The sequence below is a fragment of the Perkinsus marinus genome, assembly GCF_000006405.1.
Source record: "Perkinsus marinus ATCC 50983 genomic scaffold scf_1104296934700, whole genome shotgun sequence".
In the NCBI taxonomy this organism is placed as follows: domain Eukaryota; phylum Perkinsozoa; order Perkinsida; family Perkinsidae; genus Perkinsus; species Perkinsus marinus.
The window spans coordinates 394701-412965 of NW_003214659.1; the positions used below are offsets into that span (position 1 = coordinate 394701).

Below are 18265 nucleotides of genomic sequence, written 5' to 3' on the forward strand. Positions count from 1 at the left end.
TCCAACTGTGGGGACGAATACTGGGCATGCTGTGAGCATAACGGGGAGAAAAAGACGGCGACAGAGTCAAGCAGTAGGTTTCCACTGATGAGCTCCGGAATGTCGTAGCATACTGAACACGCTTGGCACGTTGGAGAATTTAGCTTGTGTCACGAACACCGGTTTTCTCGGCGCTGTCAGGCGGACTACTTCGTCGATGTTGATATTAGGGTTCAGTTGGAAAGGAAAGCTTATAGAACTCGGGTAGCAATACAAAGACAGAACCATCTATACAGGTTCAATGGGGCTCCTGATTAGGTGAATATGTTCCCCAAGGGTCGCCTCCTGAGTCAAATTAAGAAATTTATGATGAAGGAAGCTCACTTGAGGGAATGCTCACTGCGTGAGCAGCCCTGGATGGTTCTTGGTCACAACGGGGTTACTGAAGTTGAGCTCGACCCTGACGCGCCGGCAGAGATAGCTGCTGAGTATGAGTACCTCCTGGTGCGACCGATGGCTGGGGACGATGAGCAAAGGAGCTGACTTAGCCCAGCTGACATGTATCACTTTTTTGATCCCATTGACCTGATAATGCATGTTCCGCCCCTTGTGATCTGTGGTAATGTACTATTGTTCGAGCACTTGAGTATGAATTCGCCTGATCGGCCACTGAGCTGCGTTGCTACATACAGAGGTTATATGAGTGTAGTTAGAGAAGCAGCTGAGGGTCGCTAACTGAGTCGGTATGCGGATCCTGATCCACAGTCTGTGGACCACAGATCAAGCACATGGTCCGGATCACTCGTTGATCTTGACGCCTGAGCCAAAGCCATCGTGATCCGAGATGCGTGAGGCAGATCTCTGATTCTTGAGTTTGATCCGTGATCTTTGATCCTTGATTGTTGATCTTGATCCTGATCTATGATTCTTGAGAAATGCCTCCTTGATCGTTCGTCTTACTAGTTGAAATCTATCTTGCCCGGGTTCGATCCCCGGCGAAGACATTTCTTCCCAAAAGAGGCCGGCGCAATATCTTCGTTTCTCTTCTAGCTCTACAACCCTGTTTCTCTCGTGTACGTCTTGGCAGGAGTTTGTCCCAAAGGTCTAGGAATCTTATACAGAAAGTTTTAGGTGAACTACAGCCAATGGATGGTGAAGTTGACTTGTGTCAGACTTTAATCAGACGCGTATCAATGCTCGAAATTCTAAGCAGCCGCAGAACGTCGTATAGGCGGACCCTGCAGCAGAGAGCTCAGGGATGTGCAATGCGCATTCGTAAAATTATGAGTAGGGCAGGCGCCTCGGGTGTCACCGTCTTTGACTGGGACGATACGCTCTTTCCAACCTTCGTTATTTGCTCGCGATCGGCAGAGATGACGATGGAGCTCTGGTAACACTGTGGATAACTGAGCAAGGTGGTTATTGGTGTATCAGGAACGAGTTGCAAGAGCTGGCTCGAGTTGTGGAAGAATTACTCAAATGCTGTCTCCAAGTGGGGACAGTCGTCATCGTGACCAACTCTGAGGAGGGATGGGTGGAGTATAGCGCCCACACCTACTTTCCCTCTCTGACTAAGGTCACTTCACGGGCTATTCTAGTAACTTACTACTACCCTTCGCAGGTCCTGCGACAGTGTCGCATTATATCAGCCAGGACTACGTATGAGAAGCAGTACCCCGAGGATCAATATGCGGACACTTCATCGTTGTGGAAATTACTCGCTTTCGCTCTTTTGTGGATCGAGTTCAAACCCTCTCAGGTGAGTATGAACATCGTAACCAACCCCGCTTCTGGATGCACTCGATTTAGTTGATCTCGATAGGAGACTCTGTGAAAGAACGGCAAGCGTGCTTGAAAGCGGCCGCTGCCTCCACATACCATTGCCTTCCCAAAAGCGTCAAATTGGTTAGCGCTCCAAGTTGTAAAACTCTCATTCGAGAACTCACGATTCTTCGAGAGGCCTTTCAAGTAAGGCATTGAGGAGCTCCTTGTGGAAGTCTTCACTTGGCGGTGTGGTTTTTCTCAGGACTTATTCATGTTCAATAGCCCAGTAGACGTTTCCTTCGATGGAGAGCACTGGCAGTTGCAAAGCGATTATTCTGGTGCTTTGTGAAGAGCAATCTTCATAGTCTACGTTCGTTGTTGCTGTTCGGTCATTTATCAATAACAGTAATGACTTATACAGAAGTAGCAATTATTGTACTTATTATAATCTATGTAACAAATTTCGATATTCAGAAAAATGAAAGTCGTTGTCGTCCCGCTGTGTCCGTTGTGACTAGCGATACCACCTTTAGTTCCCATCATGGATCGGGCGGCAATCTGTGCCCCCTCTTCGTTTGGTAAACATTGCCGCATTGTGCTCGTATAGCAGAGAGCTCAATAGCAGCAACGGCTTTTATTGAGCCGGTCCGACCGTGCAAACTAGTCGTATCGTTGTTCTATTTGATTTTTTACTAGTCTGAAATACCACATTCTGCTGCCGAATTCTCTCCATTCAGTCGCCGTCTTCCTTTACTTGATTATACGCAGAATTCCATCGTCGAACTCATTGGTGCAGCGAGCGCTGCTACAGTGGTTCGTCGTTGCAGTCCGATGCTGAGCATTATGACTACCATCTGTCTATACACAGCAGCGTTGCCTACTGTATCAGTTGCAGTAGTATTCTACTCCTAGTATGGCTAGTTACGGAAATTCTTGATTCACTAATTTTTAAGAGTGACGTCAAGTTTCATATGATTCCCCCTTGTTTGGTTATCACTGCTATTGAAGTAGATCTTCTGTTGTCGTAGTTTCCTAGTGTTAATGAGAAGGTCTCGATGGGCACCGCGGAAAGCGAGTTCAGAGAGTAGCCCTCAGAATCTCCGCGATCGTGCGATAAAGCTCGCGCACAACTCCCATATGTATTCGCCCTGCAATTTGCGGAAACTAGTAACACGGGGTTCAGGGCTAATCGTCGTGTATATCTCCTGTTTGTGTTGCGAGGTCGATCGAGTTTCATCATGACTTCAGGTCCTACAGCCCAAAGAAGCGAGTGCTGGGATAGCGAGCAACTACTTTCTGGATCATCCGGAAGAACAGCCTGTGTAATGGGAACTCTCGATTGGTTATGTATGTGAGCGTTGTTAATATAGGTATGGCAACAGGGAGCTCGTTCGGAAAGAAGTCATTCATGTTGAGGAGAGCTCCCCGTTGCCTAGGTTGTTGACTTTGCCGATCGACAACCGCTGTGCTAAGTCCAATCGCGACACGGCATCGTCAAGAGTGGAAAGCTGCGATAGGTAAGGCACTGAGGAGTTATTCGATTACGTTGTCTATGATGCATTCCTTCTCAGCGCGCTACGAATTCCGAAGTACTTGAATGATGTGAGCCCATCAGCTTCCACTGTGGAAGGATTGGACTCTGTTGAAGTCGGTGATTAGAATAAGGTGGTGATCATAGATACTAGAGTGTAGTGCTACTGCTGTAATTGTATGTACTGTGGAAGTCTCATTCGAACCAGTACCGATATTTTTGGCAACGCACTGATCATCTCTCGTCATGATCATCATCATGGGTATATCATATGTTCTCTTTTTTGAGGTTTCGTAGCGTTACACTTTTTCTGTCTTCGTTATGAGTACTGTTGCTGCTCATCTCGTCGCCTTATGTGCCCTATGTAGGGTTCTTGACACAGCGTTTCGTAGCGTGAGTTTATTCACAACTCTCTATTACCACTGATACTATCAGCATCGCATAGGCGTGGTGTCGTTGCGAATCGTCATGCGCGTATGTCGTAACCTTGGCTACTCGGTTGATGGGGAGAGTTCGCAGTATCCCCATCTCCCGAGTGAGGTTTGTTCATACCCTCATGCTCCATTATAACCCGACGTATCTCCTCTCTGGTTCGACTACCTATAGCTGGTTTCTGTACCACATAGGTTGGGCCTCCTACACAAGATGAGGCCAGAAGAAGTTTGCTGTGGAGTTGTCGGTCGGGGAATATAGATGCTCTGTCTTACTTCGGTATTGCTGTGGTCCAACTACTGAAGCTGCGTGTCGGACCCGTTTTTGCTTGTCTATTGCTTGCTGCACGATCTGTATGGGTCGCGCGGTATCGTTTACCATATACGTTGTCTTGAGATGTAAGTGCTATGTAATTTTTACAAGACTTTTATCAGCACCATTTTCCTCTATTGTTGCTGTTGTTTGACCTTGAGGTGCACCAGTTTATTGCTTGATGTTAACGCATATCATGTAGTGAGCTCAGAACTCAACCCTAGCTCTTGTTTGGTCAGTTAATACTCCTCTACGGTCAGTTATATCCAGCTTGTCGCTGCTTGTTGCTGATATAACTGTCGACGGTCGGACTGCCAGCATTATGCAGCAGTGTTGTTGTGTTGTTTGCAGTTGGACGAATGACCCCATCATACTGCGCAGTATCAGAAGGGCCTGGTAGAAATGCATACCACGGTTCTGGAATAGTGACAGTCAACGAGGTACATGACCAATCCATGTCTATGAACAACTGAACTTCAACCGACAGAAGAAAGGAGGCAAAGGGACAGTTTTTGTGTCGAGCTGTTGAATTCGGATTATAGGTGTTGTTAAGACTTAGACTTGTTTAGTAAAAATGGTTATGTCCGCGTCGTTATTAGCCGGTAAAACCCTCCTCAAACAGGATGGCACTGTTGTTCGTGCTGATGAAGTGTTGCTTAAAAAGGATATCGTTGCGCTGTACGTCCTCTCGAAAACGATGCTTTTCTAAGCTCACGTTCACATAGAATAATCAGCGTCTGAATAGTATTCCAAACCCGAACGCCAGTATTCAGTGAATACTCGTTTGGACTCACCTGACGGTTCTCCTAGGTATTTTGCTGCTCATTGGTGCCCCGATTGCATAGCCTTCACTCCCACTGTTAAGAAGTTCTATGAGGTGAGATGACCCTCGTGAATTTTCGACTTGTGTATCCAGTATCAATCGGCATCCACATACTGGTGCAGCGTCCACTAGCTTTGTAATTACATTGCAATTTTGAACGATTTCACGCGCACAGTGAGGGAACGTACCGTTGGACTGTTCTACTTAGTCGCTATTGAGAGAATTGGAGAATTACTTCCTTTGCTCTGTCCAGGATGTAAAAGCCAAGAATCCCGATAAGTTGGAAATCATATTCGTGTCTAGCGACAAGTCTGAGAACGAGCAGGTGAGCCGAGGATCAAGCTTGTTGTGGTTTGTGTTATAGTCATTGCAGATTGCTTATCATCGGAATGACATGCCTGATTGGCTGAGGGTTCCTTTCAATGACAAACGTACTCGTGCTACGTTAAAGAAAGAATATGGTGAGTTGCATCAATCATCGCTCAGTGGATGATACTGTGAATGGTAGGAGTGTGCGCTAAGAAGGAGATGGAAGACATTGGAATTAGCGACTCTCAGCGAAAGGCTGGTATCCCGACGCTTGTGGTGAGGCTTCTGAATTACTCTTCCGGTCACATGCTACGTTATATCATTCGTAGGTCCTCAGTAAGAACCGTAGAACAGTGAAGGTGTTTGATGCTGGCGCTGATATCGAGAAGTACGGCGAAGCAGCTGTTGATCGTTGGTAAATGTTTACTTCTCAAAATCCTTGTGATGAACCTTTGTTCACCATAACGAGTGTTATTACTCGCAGTTCCACAATTTTGGTGTCGTGTTCGACGTAAAAAGAGTACTTCAGGGTTAGTAGAAAATGCGCAGTCATTAAGAGTTGCGTCGATCAAGCGTGAGCGAAAGAGAGTTTTCGGTGACGTTGAATCTGATGAAGCCATCAGAATAGCGAGATTCGTTCTCCTAGGAGACGTCTGTGTGTTTTCACTCTCCTCTCATCCGCTCCATCGTAATCGTCAAAAACCTACAGGGTAATGCACATGCGCTTCCTAGCTAGGGATAACTTGGCCGAGTTTGACAAGAAACAGACATTGAGCTCTTAAAAGTCCGCATGTGTTCCCTCCGTTCCCCCACAGACGATCTTTGAGGAACACGAGACTAACTAGAAACACAGGGTATGAGAGTATCTCACCACGGAGAACCAACATCACTACGCTGACGGGTTCACCAGCGTCATCGAAACCCTTGTGCTCACGTATGATATGCTCAATGCTTTTGAGATAAATCTTAAAGGGACATAGCGGCGTCCCCCTACAGCTTACACCCAGGGTTAGAGTTGCATCTGTGGTGCATGAAACGGCTGAAGTTGAAACGGCTGAGTTGTTGGGGACGAAACGGCTGGCATGTGAGTTAGAGCAACAGGAAATAGTTATAACTTGTGTGCGGTACAGAGTCCATGGAGAGAAGGGAATACCACATAGTTAAATTACCTGCAAGTCTACATGCTCTGTATCACCTTCAAGTTCGCCGCTATTGTCATTTCACTGTCCTCCGTTGTTACGGCTGGGCTTAAGCGTCCTGGTCAAGACAAGAATGCATGTAAGTTGAACTTACCAGGCTAGTCTTTGGCTGGCTTTTTGAGGTGTCCTTACAGATCTATTTGGCTTTTTGTACTTCAGGGCGCCCAAGAGTTGAAGCCGAGTCAGAAAATGTGAACTACAGACACTACGCCAATGGGCGTGGACGGGTTAAAGACAATGGTAAACCTGAGTGCGATGGAAAATGGAAAGACGCAGAGATTTACGGTGCTCGTAAGAAGACTATCAAACAGTGAGTCATTTCAAGCTATTAAACATCTCAGTCGGTGCTTCGAATTTACAATTCCGCGCAGGTTTTGTATTCGTCTTCATGAGAAACATCAGGACGATGATGGTTACACAAAACTCTACAACCAATACGGTGAGTTGCTCCTGGTGAAGTGAAGCGCTTTTCATCCCATCCTCCTTCGCAGATTGTCTACTAGATCCTAATGATGTTGGCAACGATCACGGTCGGAAGAATAGAGATTGGCTGTAAGCTTTATATCATGTCCTGCGAGCTGTTCTCTTGTATATGACAATTACTTGCCATTGATAAGCATTGCACCCTTGGACCTGTGTCAGGTGTTATGAACAGGAGCCAAGCTTTGTCCTACTCCCCCCTCATGGACCGCCTGTCAATGAAAGCTGTGTCAAAGGCAACAGGGCGTGGCGTGCTGTATCATGTGAGTCGACCTTCGAGGCTTGCTATAGGATTCGCTCGCTTCAGGGTATCCTGATAATAGTCCTCCACCGTGGTGTCCCTATAACTGGTACGCGAAAAGACAAGTGTGCTGGTGTATGCCTGGTTTCTACCGTGAGTCCCCTTACGACACCAGCTTGAATAAGAGGTGAGGGAGACTTTCGATCATCGACTGAGTCTAAAGTTTCTACCCATTGCAACTGGTTTCTCTCAGAGGGTGTCCTGAGAAGGCCATCTTCATAGTTCCGCAGTTCGTCCGGAGACGGGAGTGGATCGAGTTCCAGGCCACTACTACCACGACTACCACTAAAACGTCCACCACAAGTACGTCCTCGTCTACGACGGTCGCCACTACTACGACCAAGGCTGCCAGCAGTAGCGTGATTATGTCCGCTAGTACCACTGCGGTTGCAGCTGTCCGAGAAACAACCCCGGCCATGCTAAGAACTACGGTGATTGCCAGGACTACGACCGTAGCTACCACTAAACTAGCAATTTCCTCTACGGTCTCTGCTAGCATCGCCACCTCGCCAAAGTGTATTTGTCCTTCGCAGAAGCCTTTGCTACCTGCTGTATTCTCGACTACATCGGCTATTCTCAGTACTCTTCCCTCTTCGTCAACTTCGCAGGCGACAACATCAAATTCAGTGGATAATGATGGTGTCAAGCGAGACAATACGTTCACTACTACACCGGTTGTTCCAGGTGAGTCTTACACCACTCTAGGTTTTAGTCTTCATAATGAGCACACTGTCAGCTGTAGTTTCATCAGATGTTGTGGATTGTGGCGATAACGGTTCTTGGTCCAGAGTCAATGGAAGCTGTGTTTGCAACGAAGGATGGGAAACAGCTCCCCTTCAGTAGGTTCAATTGTCCAGCGTTGACTATTGTCGCATGAAGAAGATCGTTGACTGAAGATGTTATCCCGTTGTTTCAGGCGACCTTGTAGTAAGAAAATTGGCGGCTTGGCTCTCTCTGCTTCCTCGGAAAGCTCGAGCGGAGGTGGAGGTGTGGTCTTGGTTGTCATCTTGATAGCCCTGATCATTTTGACCGTTGCTTATTTTACGTAGGATTATATTGATTAGTCTCATCTGAAGCGACTTCATCTTACGCTCTTTCAGGTGGAGGTATCTGCGAGTGGGTAATATCCGCATGTCTCCGTATTGTTGGAAGTGTCCAACCAGTTTGTCCTCTCACTCAAGATCTCGGAGTTTCGCTCCGGGTCGATTTTAAGTCGCTCAAGTGGATCAGCTGGTCCAGATTATATAATTGGCTATTGTCTACATCTCTCCGTAACGTCAGGAGTACCCTGTTCGGGCACTGATGTACTGGTTTTGAGTGATATACTATGCAATGGAGTACGTCTTTCCGAAAGTATGAAGTAAACTTCATTACTAGAATATGGCATCAGCGGTTGAGTTTGTAGTTGCGGGGGAGGTCACTGAACATGAGACTCTTGGGAGAGACACTCAAGTCGAAACTACCTTCAGTGATTATTGATATTGAAATCATTGACGTGTATGTAATTCTCAACTGCGAATGAGACGGTCTCGGAATTGATAGGTCAGCAATGATACAACAGGGCTCGTGAAAGCATTCGTAAGCACCCGCTACCACGTCATTACGCGCGAGTTCATGGGATGACTTCATGGGATATGAATGTACGAGAATTCAGCTGAAGTGATACTCCTCATCAAAGCGGCATGAATGACATCTCGATCGAGTTACGCGTAGGCTCTCTCAGCCTGTAGAGTTGACTTATTCTGCTAGTGACGTAGGGAGCGGTGCGTGATCGAACGTGATAGGTTCACTGGGCATGTTGATCCGTGTCCGTCTCGACGGTTAAATGGAACTAATCAAGGCCCTTAAGAGCATCCATTCTAGCACAAGATGCGTCCCTGGGCTACCGCTTGTAGATAGAAGAACTGGGTGTGCGCTCATCAGCCTCAGTCGTTTCGCATAGATGGCAGGAAACCGTTGTAGAAACGGCCAGTAATGAAGGAGTTCCTGGTCAAACAATCCTCAATATCCAGCCTTCATGAGGTACTCGGATGGGTTCACGTAGTTGACTTTATAGCAGTAATGATGTGCCGCAGTGTGGTATCCATCGTCGTCATCGTCTATATCCGCCCTGTGCTTGCAGGATTGAAACGGCCGGACCAAGATAAGAAAGCATGTAAGAGCTAATGGAGATGTTCATGGTTGTTGTAGTTATTATTCTCGTCATTTCAGGGGAACCGAAGCTCATTGCTGCCTCAAACGGCATCAATTACGATTTTTTCGCGAATGGGAACGGTGTCGTGAGGATGGATGGTCGTTCTGAATGCTACGGGAAGTGGCAGGATGCAGAGATATATGGTGCCCGGAAAAAAGCGATAAAACAGTGAGTTCTTCATCCTGCAGTTTCTCTCATTATCATCGTTTATGTTCCAATGTAGGTTTTGTGTGAGAATCCACGAGAAGCATCAAGACGATGATGGTTACAAGTCACTTCCCAGAGAATACTGTGAGTTCCCGCTCAGTGACCTTTCAAATTGCTAAACGCCTCCTTGTTATTCGCTATCACTGTCCACATTATTCCACACAGATTGCGTATTTGACCCGAACGACAAGGGTAACGATCACGGGGTGAGGAATCGTGATTGGCTGTAAGATGGAAAATCACCGATTCAACATGACGTTCCGGATCACTTCTGTTAACTGCGGAGGCGGGGTGAATGATCACGCTGTCATCACGTTGCTCGCAGATGCTACAGAAGGAGGCGTTCGGTGTTGGCCTTACCTCCTTACGGTCCACCTCTCAACGCGAGCTGCCTATCGACCCATCCCCAGTTCAATGCTCTCTTCTGTACTACTAACGCTCTTCTGGCTCTTGGCAAACCACTGTAGCAACCCGTCTCAGGGTATCCCGATGAAAGTCCACCTGAGTGGTGTCCCTTCAACTGGTACGCTAAACGTCAAGCTTGTTGGTGTATGCCAGGATTCTATCGGGAATCACCCTACGATACGAGCTTAACTAAGAGGTGAGCTAAGGAGGATGAGTATGAATCATTCCAACGTTCGGTTCCACCTCCGATCCACCTCTGCATTGTTCCATCTTGATCTTCTATTCAGAGCTTGCCCCGATCGGTCTGTGCTGGTCTTACCGACATTCGTGAGCTGGATTCAGTGGCTCAACCTCCAGACCACGACCACCACTACAACTACTACTACTACAACAATTTCGTCGACGAACACTAGCGCAACTACTACGAGGGCTAAAACAACCTCACTCACTGCCTTGCAAGCAACTCCGTCTCAAAGTTCGAACGTTTATGAGCCAACTTCCTCTACCCGGTGTATTTGTCCTCGGCAACCACTGACGACAGGATTCACCTCGGCAACGCAAGCAATACCTTCAGCCCTTACCCCCACGACTTCATCACCCGCCGATGACAGAATCGACAAGGAAGCAGGAAATTCTAAGACTGGTGAGCTGTCGCTATCAGGTGCATCTGATGGAGACTCAAGGAATTGCTCCGCGATGGAGTCAATGGGCTGCTTTCAGGACTTACCGATTGTGGTGAACACGGCACATGGTCTTCGACCGAGGAATCTTGCATATGCAATGATGGATGGGAGACCTCGGGCTCCAAGTGAGTGGCAATACTCAACACCGCGGACCAAACCTGGCCATCTGATTCTGACAGGCCTTGCAGCAATCGCATATTCGAGTCGGGAGACCGGGTACGTTCTTAGGACCGTCGTAAGAGAGGCATCATGCGCTTGTTGCAGGGATCTGGAGTCTCCTCATCGGAAGAGTTCGCAGGCAGTGATGGGAGCAAGTTTGTAATCGTCGTGGCAACCATTGCTCTTCTAGCTGCAAGCTATTTTGCGTAATTGACGTTCACGTATTGAGCTCTGCTCATTCTCCTGTTCAGATGGAAGCGTTGGGCGCCGCGCAGTTATTCGTGCCTCTGGCCTTCATCCAGGTTCACGAAGCTGTCGCGTGGCCGATACAACAGCTTTATGCCACGACGCTATTGACTCCCTGCTCTATCGCTGTACATATAATTCACTCAGCAAGCTAAGCATTATTAGTGTTCTCGAAGTAGTTTAGATGAGATTATAACACTCATGCCATTGACATACAGTCGACAGCAGTGTGTACGTGGAGTATGAAGTAAATTTCATCACCTCCTATGGACCACTCTTGTTGTGTGGGAAGTCGAGGGGATATTGAGAAAGGACAAAACTGACAAAATCATCGAAGTCGTTCTTGAACACATTGTGAGAATTCCGGGAATTTTCAGCCCAGGCAGAATTGGTCAGAGTTCCTCCATCCTTCCCAACGGCGTCTACAAGTCACCCTGGCAAGTTGGGAGCCTTCCTCACGTAGGAGATAGTTCGGGTCAGCATGAAAACCTCCATATATTCCAAGAGAGTTAGACCGTTCTGGTCTTACGACTAACCACGTGCAAGTCAGCTCGGCAACTAAAATACCAGCGGAAAATTTGGGGGGGGGGGGGGAGCCGAACCCTTAATTCTCGAGTTATTTGCTGCTTGGTCCACTGCCTCTGTGTGTTGCGAGGGCACCACATGACGTGATAAGAAACTGGTTGAGCTCCCGTCTAGCCTCCTATCGAGGCTCACCCCGAACCTTCAGGTGACCATAGCTGATATCAGTCGCAGTATCCTAGTTGGTACATCTTCCACATCCATGTTTCCTCTAGTAGAGTGACCCGGAGAACAAGATGGCCAATCGAATAACTCTACGCGATGGGTCACCTTGATAGGTGCCATGAGTCGTACTAGCTACAGCTAAGGTTCGCCTACCGAGCGGAGGATTCAAACTTCTTTCATCAAGATTGCCACTCGGAATGATTCATGCGCATTCAAGTACTTCACTCTGCGTTCGATGAACCCTCCCTCCAACTAGGGAAACACAAGTCAGCTATAGTTGGATAAGACTGGGCCATATCATGCCGCATGCTGCAGATCGTCGACACTTGAGGAAGAGTGTGCGCCCTCAATATTGTCGCTGATGACTCACTTGTGGCTGCCGAGTCCTTTTCCACTATGTGAAAGGTAAGGGAGCTGGTAAGTTGAGAGTAACCGTTTTCAATTCAGGCTTGACTTTGACCGTTCCGATAGAGCTGCCTGACATCACAAAGGGCACCCACGGAAAAGACCATCGTACTACTTCAAAAAGTGGATGATGACGCTCGAGTTGAACACGAGGCAGTGAGGTATGCAAATTCAATAGCTGTTCTTCAACCAGCCTCCCCAGACAGGCGTGTACAGCTGCTATAGGCCCTGGCCATACAGCGAGTGAAGCTAGCAGCTAATTTTTTTTTCAAAGACGGACCACTCAACGTAAATATTGTCGAGTCGGCCTTGAATGCCTCCCTGCAACCAACATCCAAGTCGCGGCATCGCTCCGCCTGAAACAACAGCTGCCACCATACGAAGCCCGATTCCAATACTACCAAGCATCGTCGAGATATTTCTGGTGAGCTTTGGGTTAGCTCGACATGGATGTCCACCTGATGACACCATCGCTGCCAGTACCGTGTCCATACTACTACTGAGACATCCGATAGCACATTGAGTCTACTCTCGGGGATCATGCTAGGCCACATGGATGATCTGCAGCATGCCATAGGTAGACTCAGCAACCTTTCGGGTGCTCAATTCACCGTATGTGGCGGTCTTGTTGAGTTGCCGTTATGACCTCCCTCACGCCCAGCAGCACCTGCATGGTCGAGCCAGTGACCTCCACCAACCGGTCGATCCCACTGGCATCTCGCGGTGATATCTGAGCCAGGCGAGGAACTATGGTAATCATAAAAAGGTGGTGGATATGACCGATATCCTCGACTGTGATCTGAGACACATCTCCTTGTGGGAGGCTCCACGTGGCCCCAAGATGCATGGAACGGAAGTGTCGGGGATCTACCGAGAAGGACACTCCAGCAGCAACAGCAGCAATCGCCAAAGCCGACGAGTAATCTTATGAGGAAGTAGCCATAGGGAGGCTCTCTGCGTTGGACAACTTCATGTTGTGATGGAGGTGAACGGACCACATCCATCCGCCCACCGAACTCGACTGGTATTCTACTCAGCTCAGTGACGGGATGACAGCCTTCTGCAGCGAAACACTTCCTGCATATCTACCGAGAAAGCACCAGACGAGTCAACACCCAAGTTAGAGCTACCTCCTCGACTGCTAATAGAACATACTGCAGCCCTCCAGATAGTGTCACAACTCTAGCGCCATCATATGCTGCAGTGCTCATCTAGCAGCCCATGCTCATAATTCTATTCACTTTCCACAAGACTAGTGTACAATACCTCCGACATTCTCAATCTTGTGTGGGTCCTCACAGCCAAGTCCCTAATCGTCCTACCTCCTCGACCAAGGATAGAACCAACAGTACCCTGATGGATGAGTACCTAGCTTCACAATTGCACCCACTAGCAACAGCATCAGCAGCTGTTGACATACCCTTGCATAAGCTATAGGCGACTCAGATGGTACTCCTTTCGACCCCCTTGGTAAGGATTGTTCTGAAGGACCCTCTGACGAGTAACTGCGCATGGTGAGGGTACAACTGCTTTCCCCGTCGAGGATTTAGGAGCAACACAACTCTTAAGCTGATGGCAATGATGTAGTACTAGAGTGAATATATTCAAAGTATAATCAGCTTGGACAGATACCCAACGGCACGACGTGTATCAGCAAAGGAGGCTCAATAGTACACTGTAGTGATACGGAAAGTCTTCCTTCACTACCGAGTCAGTGAGGCTTTAAGATCCTACTGAGGACCAGGGAACATATAAAAGCCATGGGCCTTAGTAAAAGTATTAGAAGGGACGTCCAAAGCCATATCTAATCATCCAACAAACAGCATAGTGTACAGCAAGCACATGCACCTGAGGAGGAACAGGCTAATGACTACAGCGTGTGGTACTACTTACCCAATAGGAATGCACAGCAGGTATCATCAGAGTGCTTTCCGTGATTAGGTGAGCTAGTGGTATAGATGACTTGCTGAGGAGGAGCATTGTACGGCTGTGCATATGGTGGAGGCTGCGAGCCAGTATTATAACCACCATAAGAAGTGTTGCCATCAGCATACGGTATGTTACTGGGAGGAGGGCTGTATCTGAGGTATAATATACCTGTTGGAGCCCTGTTGCCATCACCTTACGTAGGAGCCGCTCCTGTAGCCCCTGGGGTCTGGACCTGAGATACATGACTGCAATATCGGATAGTACAGCAACGTTTGGCAACGGTCCAGCCCGTCCAGCAGCTAAGTCCGAGTAAAGGCGGCTCTAGAGAGCTGCCGCGTGAACGGGTTGTTGAAGTACGCAAGGAGTGGTACAAACACGAGGCGTTTGCCTCACCTGGAATGTCTGGCCAGAATACACACCTTGTGGGACTTGAACCTGCAGGGGAGTCCCTGTAGCAGGATCAACAATCTGAATAGTGCTCCCGGGTGAGGCTCCAGAGGGTACTTGGACTGTGATGACAGCCATGCGAAATACTGGGAAAACTATCAAGGCGGTGTACTCCATTATAGGGAGCTGTTAGATCCTATAACATTGAGGAAATCCTTTTCCTCGCAATCCATCTGATCCTGCTCTTAATAAGGGGGCATAGCACTGGAACGATTCACCACAGTTTCATAATAATTATTATCCCCATGCTAACAGCCTATCATCAACATAATACAACCAACTTCTTATTCACTATAGAGATCATTATTATCAATCTTACTAATAGCAGCAGCAGCAGAGCAGACTCCTTGAGGAGGAGGAAGAGCGTTATTAACGTTAGTGCAGCTCAAAAACTTCATCAACCAGATGGGGTACTGGTATAAGAGTTCGCCGATTTGCAATCAGGTAGGGAGGTTGCCGCAGCTTGCCAGTGATCAGTCCACTCTGGAGACTGCCTGTCACTACCGCCGTCAGTGTTGTCATCATCATAATCGGCCCATTTACCAAAAAAATGCCATCTTCGATCGACGTTACTGTCTACATACCACCAATTGCCTCCTTCCTCAAACCATTTATACTCCATAGCCCTGTTCTCATCATAGGTGTCACTTCTAGGACTATCTGGAGTGGCACTCTCGGTGTCACTTCCCTTAGGCAAGGAACGCAGGAGGACCTTGTTGGTCATGACCTCACCAGGCCTGTGGGGTTGTCGACAGAAGGGACACATCATTCTCCCCACACCTCGTGACCGAGCAAGTTCCTCTATGCAGAGGGCACACAGGTTGTGGCCGCAAACGGACAGTAACTATGGACAACAGTGTGAATATGAATTAGATATAGATGCCTATTAGCCCACCATAGGAGAGTGATCAGCTCTATCAAAGGGAGCCGAGCAATACTCGCATATGAGGTCACTGTCGTGGAAGGATTCAGCCATTTAACGAAAATAACCTCAATCTATACCATCTCTTAGACAAGCTTATCATGAATCTTTCGCATACTGATAACTACGTCAAGCACAGACGCTCCCTCGAAGTTGCTGCTCCTAATTCATCTAGTAACAGTCGTTGTTATGCAATGTAGCGAACGACGACGCTACAATGGATGGAACCCACTATTCATATTCAGACTTCCAATTACCAGGATCGACATTCTTACGGAGTGCCACTTTGGCTGGTATACCCCGATGGTACAACAACTATACTGAGACTTCAAGTCTGCTATCGAACATCAAGTGACAGTTGAACTTGCGCGGCACTACGGCCTGCGTCACGCCAAGATTATCTTTCTCTCTCGCGACACGACGAAATCGCTAAAAAATGGCCGTCCTGGGAATCGAACTCGCGTTACTCCGCGTACAAAGGATTCACTAACGACATACTGCTACAATATAATAATACTCCGTCGATAGTGAATTATAACAGGAACAATCACGGTACGAAAAGTTCTATTGCATAGTGTATTCTGAGGCACATAGCCGATCCACTGGGACTCCCCATTAGGCAGCGCGGCAGTGTTGACGATTGAGAACAGTTGAGCTGGTATGAAAGTGAGCTTCAGTCAGTGAGGTTCGATGTTCGAACGATACGTCAACACTAATGTGAGAATAGGCTCAAGGAATAGTATTCGAAAATTATGTGCGTGAGAAACCATCTGTATAAAATCGTGTTCACCGTCAGTCTTGTTATCATTGAATACCATCTCTCACTGAATACTATTACCATTTATTGAGGAGTAGCCGAGAGTGTAGGGGTTTGATACGACTCACTGCCGATAGCACGACCAAAGGCGCTTCTACATCACTAGGGAACCCAACGCGCCTTATTAATGGAAATTGCGAGGGACCCATCAAGACGAGAGTATTTCTTGCATCGTTAACTCTCCTCCCTCTTGCTGTTGTCGATACACGGATGACACACAAGTTCGGCGAGGAACAGTCTCAGGCTCCTTCGAAATAGCATATAAAGCACAAGGCAACACATCGTATGTGAAGTGCTGAATCGGGGAGATCCACGGATCCATGTAATTGAAGCTACCCAATCTCGATTGGTTGTTGACCTGATGGCAGAGCCTCGTCAGGATCATCATCATCACTCATCGTAAACACTCACCTGAATAACGCCCGAATCTAACATAGCATCAGCATTCACTTCGATCTCTGCGGAGAGCAGTCTGGGTTCAAACTCGTCATTTTGAGTAGTTCGTATGGATCATGGACAGACTTGTACGTACCTACACAGATGGTCACAAGCGCAGACACTAAGTCGGAAGCAATAGCAGTTAAGAGCTGCGATGGTAGTAAAGTGAGCAGGAGTATTACAGCTTCCCAGCTGCTTACTGGTTCCAGCTCCCAAAGTCTGCAGTCATCCTCAGGATCAACATACAAGGACTGTCTGAAGAACCCCCGGCCAGCATCAGACTCCGATACCGGTACAAGGTAGTGACCTCTCGGACACTGAGCGCGGCATGGATTAAGTGACGTCATCGAGGGGGCGTCTTACCTCATTAAAAACATTCCTAGCCTTATGTTGTTGTAAAGATGCAAGACCATACTCCGAAGGGTACACACGATTCATCTCCAACTCGTACCTCTTGTCTTCACGACAAGTAGGTTTAGTCCCATCAAGACGGCACACCTGTCGTGCTTGATCTACTGCATTCTTCACACCCTCAGCATTGAGAGGTCGTGAGCTGACATAAAATGCTGCTATTCCATAGAAAAGGATGCTCAATATCGGCACAAGGGCAAAGGTGAGCCAAAATCGTAAACGGCAGTATGAGTGCAATTTGCAGCTGGAGCTGCTAGTAGTCGTTCTTGATGGGCCTGGGTTTTTAGTGGGCATGAAATTATGAGATTGGACAAACTTCTAGAAAATACAAACTGAGCTCACACAAGATAGCAGACGAGTGAGGATACCTTCCCTACAAAACACTAATGCTGGTTCATTGACGTTTCTCGAGATTGCTGTATGATTGGCAAATACTTTCCCCGCGACCTCTTGCTAGAACCCGATGGGGGAGCGAGCGAGTAGTAGATTATTCATCACCCAGAGGAAGAGCTGAGCCTTTGAACTATTGCTCGACTGGTATCAGACACGCCTCTCGAAATGGGTTAGAGTCCAGAGCAGTGCCGATTATCCGATACCAAACTTGCCAATTCTCCTGTATTGAAGCCTGGTGAAGTAACACGTCGTTGATCTCATCTTCCAGTGCCCTAGCATCAGCAGCAGAGCCTTGATGTGAGAGATGATCCTTGAATTCAACACCGGCAGCATGCCAGCACCTGCTATCTGGTGAGCCCAGGGTAAACATACCTGATTCTGAAGTACAGCCTGAAAAATGTAGCAGAGTTGATAACATAACTCGAGTACTTGAGCCTCCTGCCAAGTTATATGAAAGTGAGCGCCTGCGTAATAGTGACGTGGGGTCTACAGCGGTCCGAGCCAGCGCTTTCCTTGTTGCTACTTCCTGCAACGTCTCAATGAATAACGTCAATAATCCTCTACAAACTATATGGCTCACGTGAACTCTGCGAATAAGGATGCAGTTATTGCATGGAAGCAAACAACTCACCTTGAACGTGCAGGCTTAGTCGTCACCCATAGGTTTACTCTCAGGCACTGCGTGGAACTGCGCTGAGCCTACCGTGGTCTAACCCAGCCGATTCCCCATTC

General features: G+C 47.7%; 5 protein-coding genes across 5 annotated transcripts; 4 read left to right on the forward strand and 1 right to left on the reverse strand.

The window, feature by feature from the left end:
- Positions 1-303: 303 nt before the first annotated feature.
- Pmar_PMAR021121 (apicomplexan-conserved protein, putative) lies at positions 304-2716 on the forward strand (the record flags this gene model as incomplete). Its single annotated transcript, XM_002784680.1, has 6 exons — positions 304-483; positions 1152-1369; positions 1414-1555; positions 1601-1738; positions 1789-1947; positions 2006-2716. The coding sequence occupies 6 exons, from the start codon at positions 304-306 to the stop codon at positions 2090-2092; spliced, it is 924 nt and encodes a 307-aa protein (XP_002784726.1). The 3' UTR covers positions 2093-2716.
- A 1876-nt stretch (positions 2717-4592) lies between these two features.
- Pmar_PMAR021122 (thioredoxin, putative) lies at positions 4593-5569 on the forward strand (the record flags this gene model as incomplete). Its single annotated transcript, XM_002784681.1, has 6 exons — positions 4593-4696; positions 4829-4895; positions 5095-5166; positions 5215-5302; positions 5350-5426; positions 5480-5569. The coding sequence occupies 6 exons, from the start codon at positions 4593-4595 to the stop codon at positions 5567-5569; spliced, it is 498 nt and encodes a 165-aa protein (XP_002784727.1).
- A 762-nt stretch (positions 5570-6331) lies between these two features.
- On the forward strand, positions 6332-7764 carry Pmar_PMAR021123 (hypothetical protein; the record flags this gene model as incomplete). Its single annotated transcript, XM_002784682.1, has 8 exons — positions 6332-6428; positions 6509-6659; positions 6721-6788; positions 6841-6901; positions 6992-7092; positions 7137-7257; positions 7324-7433; positions 7664-7764. The coding sequence occupies 8 exons, from the start codon at positions 6332-6334 to the stop codon at positions 7762-7764; spliced, it is 810 nt and encodes a 269-aa protein (XP_002784728.1).
- Positions 7765-9191: 1427 nt separating this feature from the next.
- Positions 9192-9761, forward strand: Pmar_PMAR021124 (hypothetical protein; the record flags this gene model as incomplete). The annotated part of the gene is made up of 4 exons (XM_002784683.1): positions 9192-9285; positions 9342-9492; positions 9548-9615; positions 9697-9761. The coding sequence occupies 4 exons, from the start codon at positions 9192-9194 to the stop codon at positions 9759-9761; spliced, it is 378 nt and encodes a 125-aa protein (XP_002784729.1).
- Positions 9762-13906: 4145 nt separating this feature from the next.
- Positions 13907-14630, reverse strand: Pmar_PMAR021125 (hypothetical protein; the record flags this gene model as incomplete). The annotated part of the gene is made up of 4 exons (XM_002784684.1): positions 13907-13980; positions 14070-14257; positions 14303-14337; positions 14499-14630. 4 exons carry the CDS (start codon positions 14628-14630, stop codon positions 13907-13909), a joined length of 429 nt encoding a protein of 142 aa, XP_002784730.1.
- Between the last annotated feature and the right edge of the window lie 3635 nt (positions 14631-18265).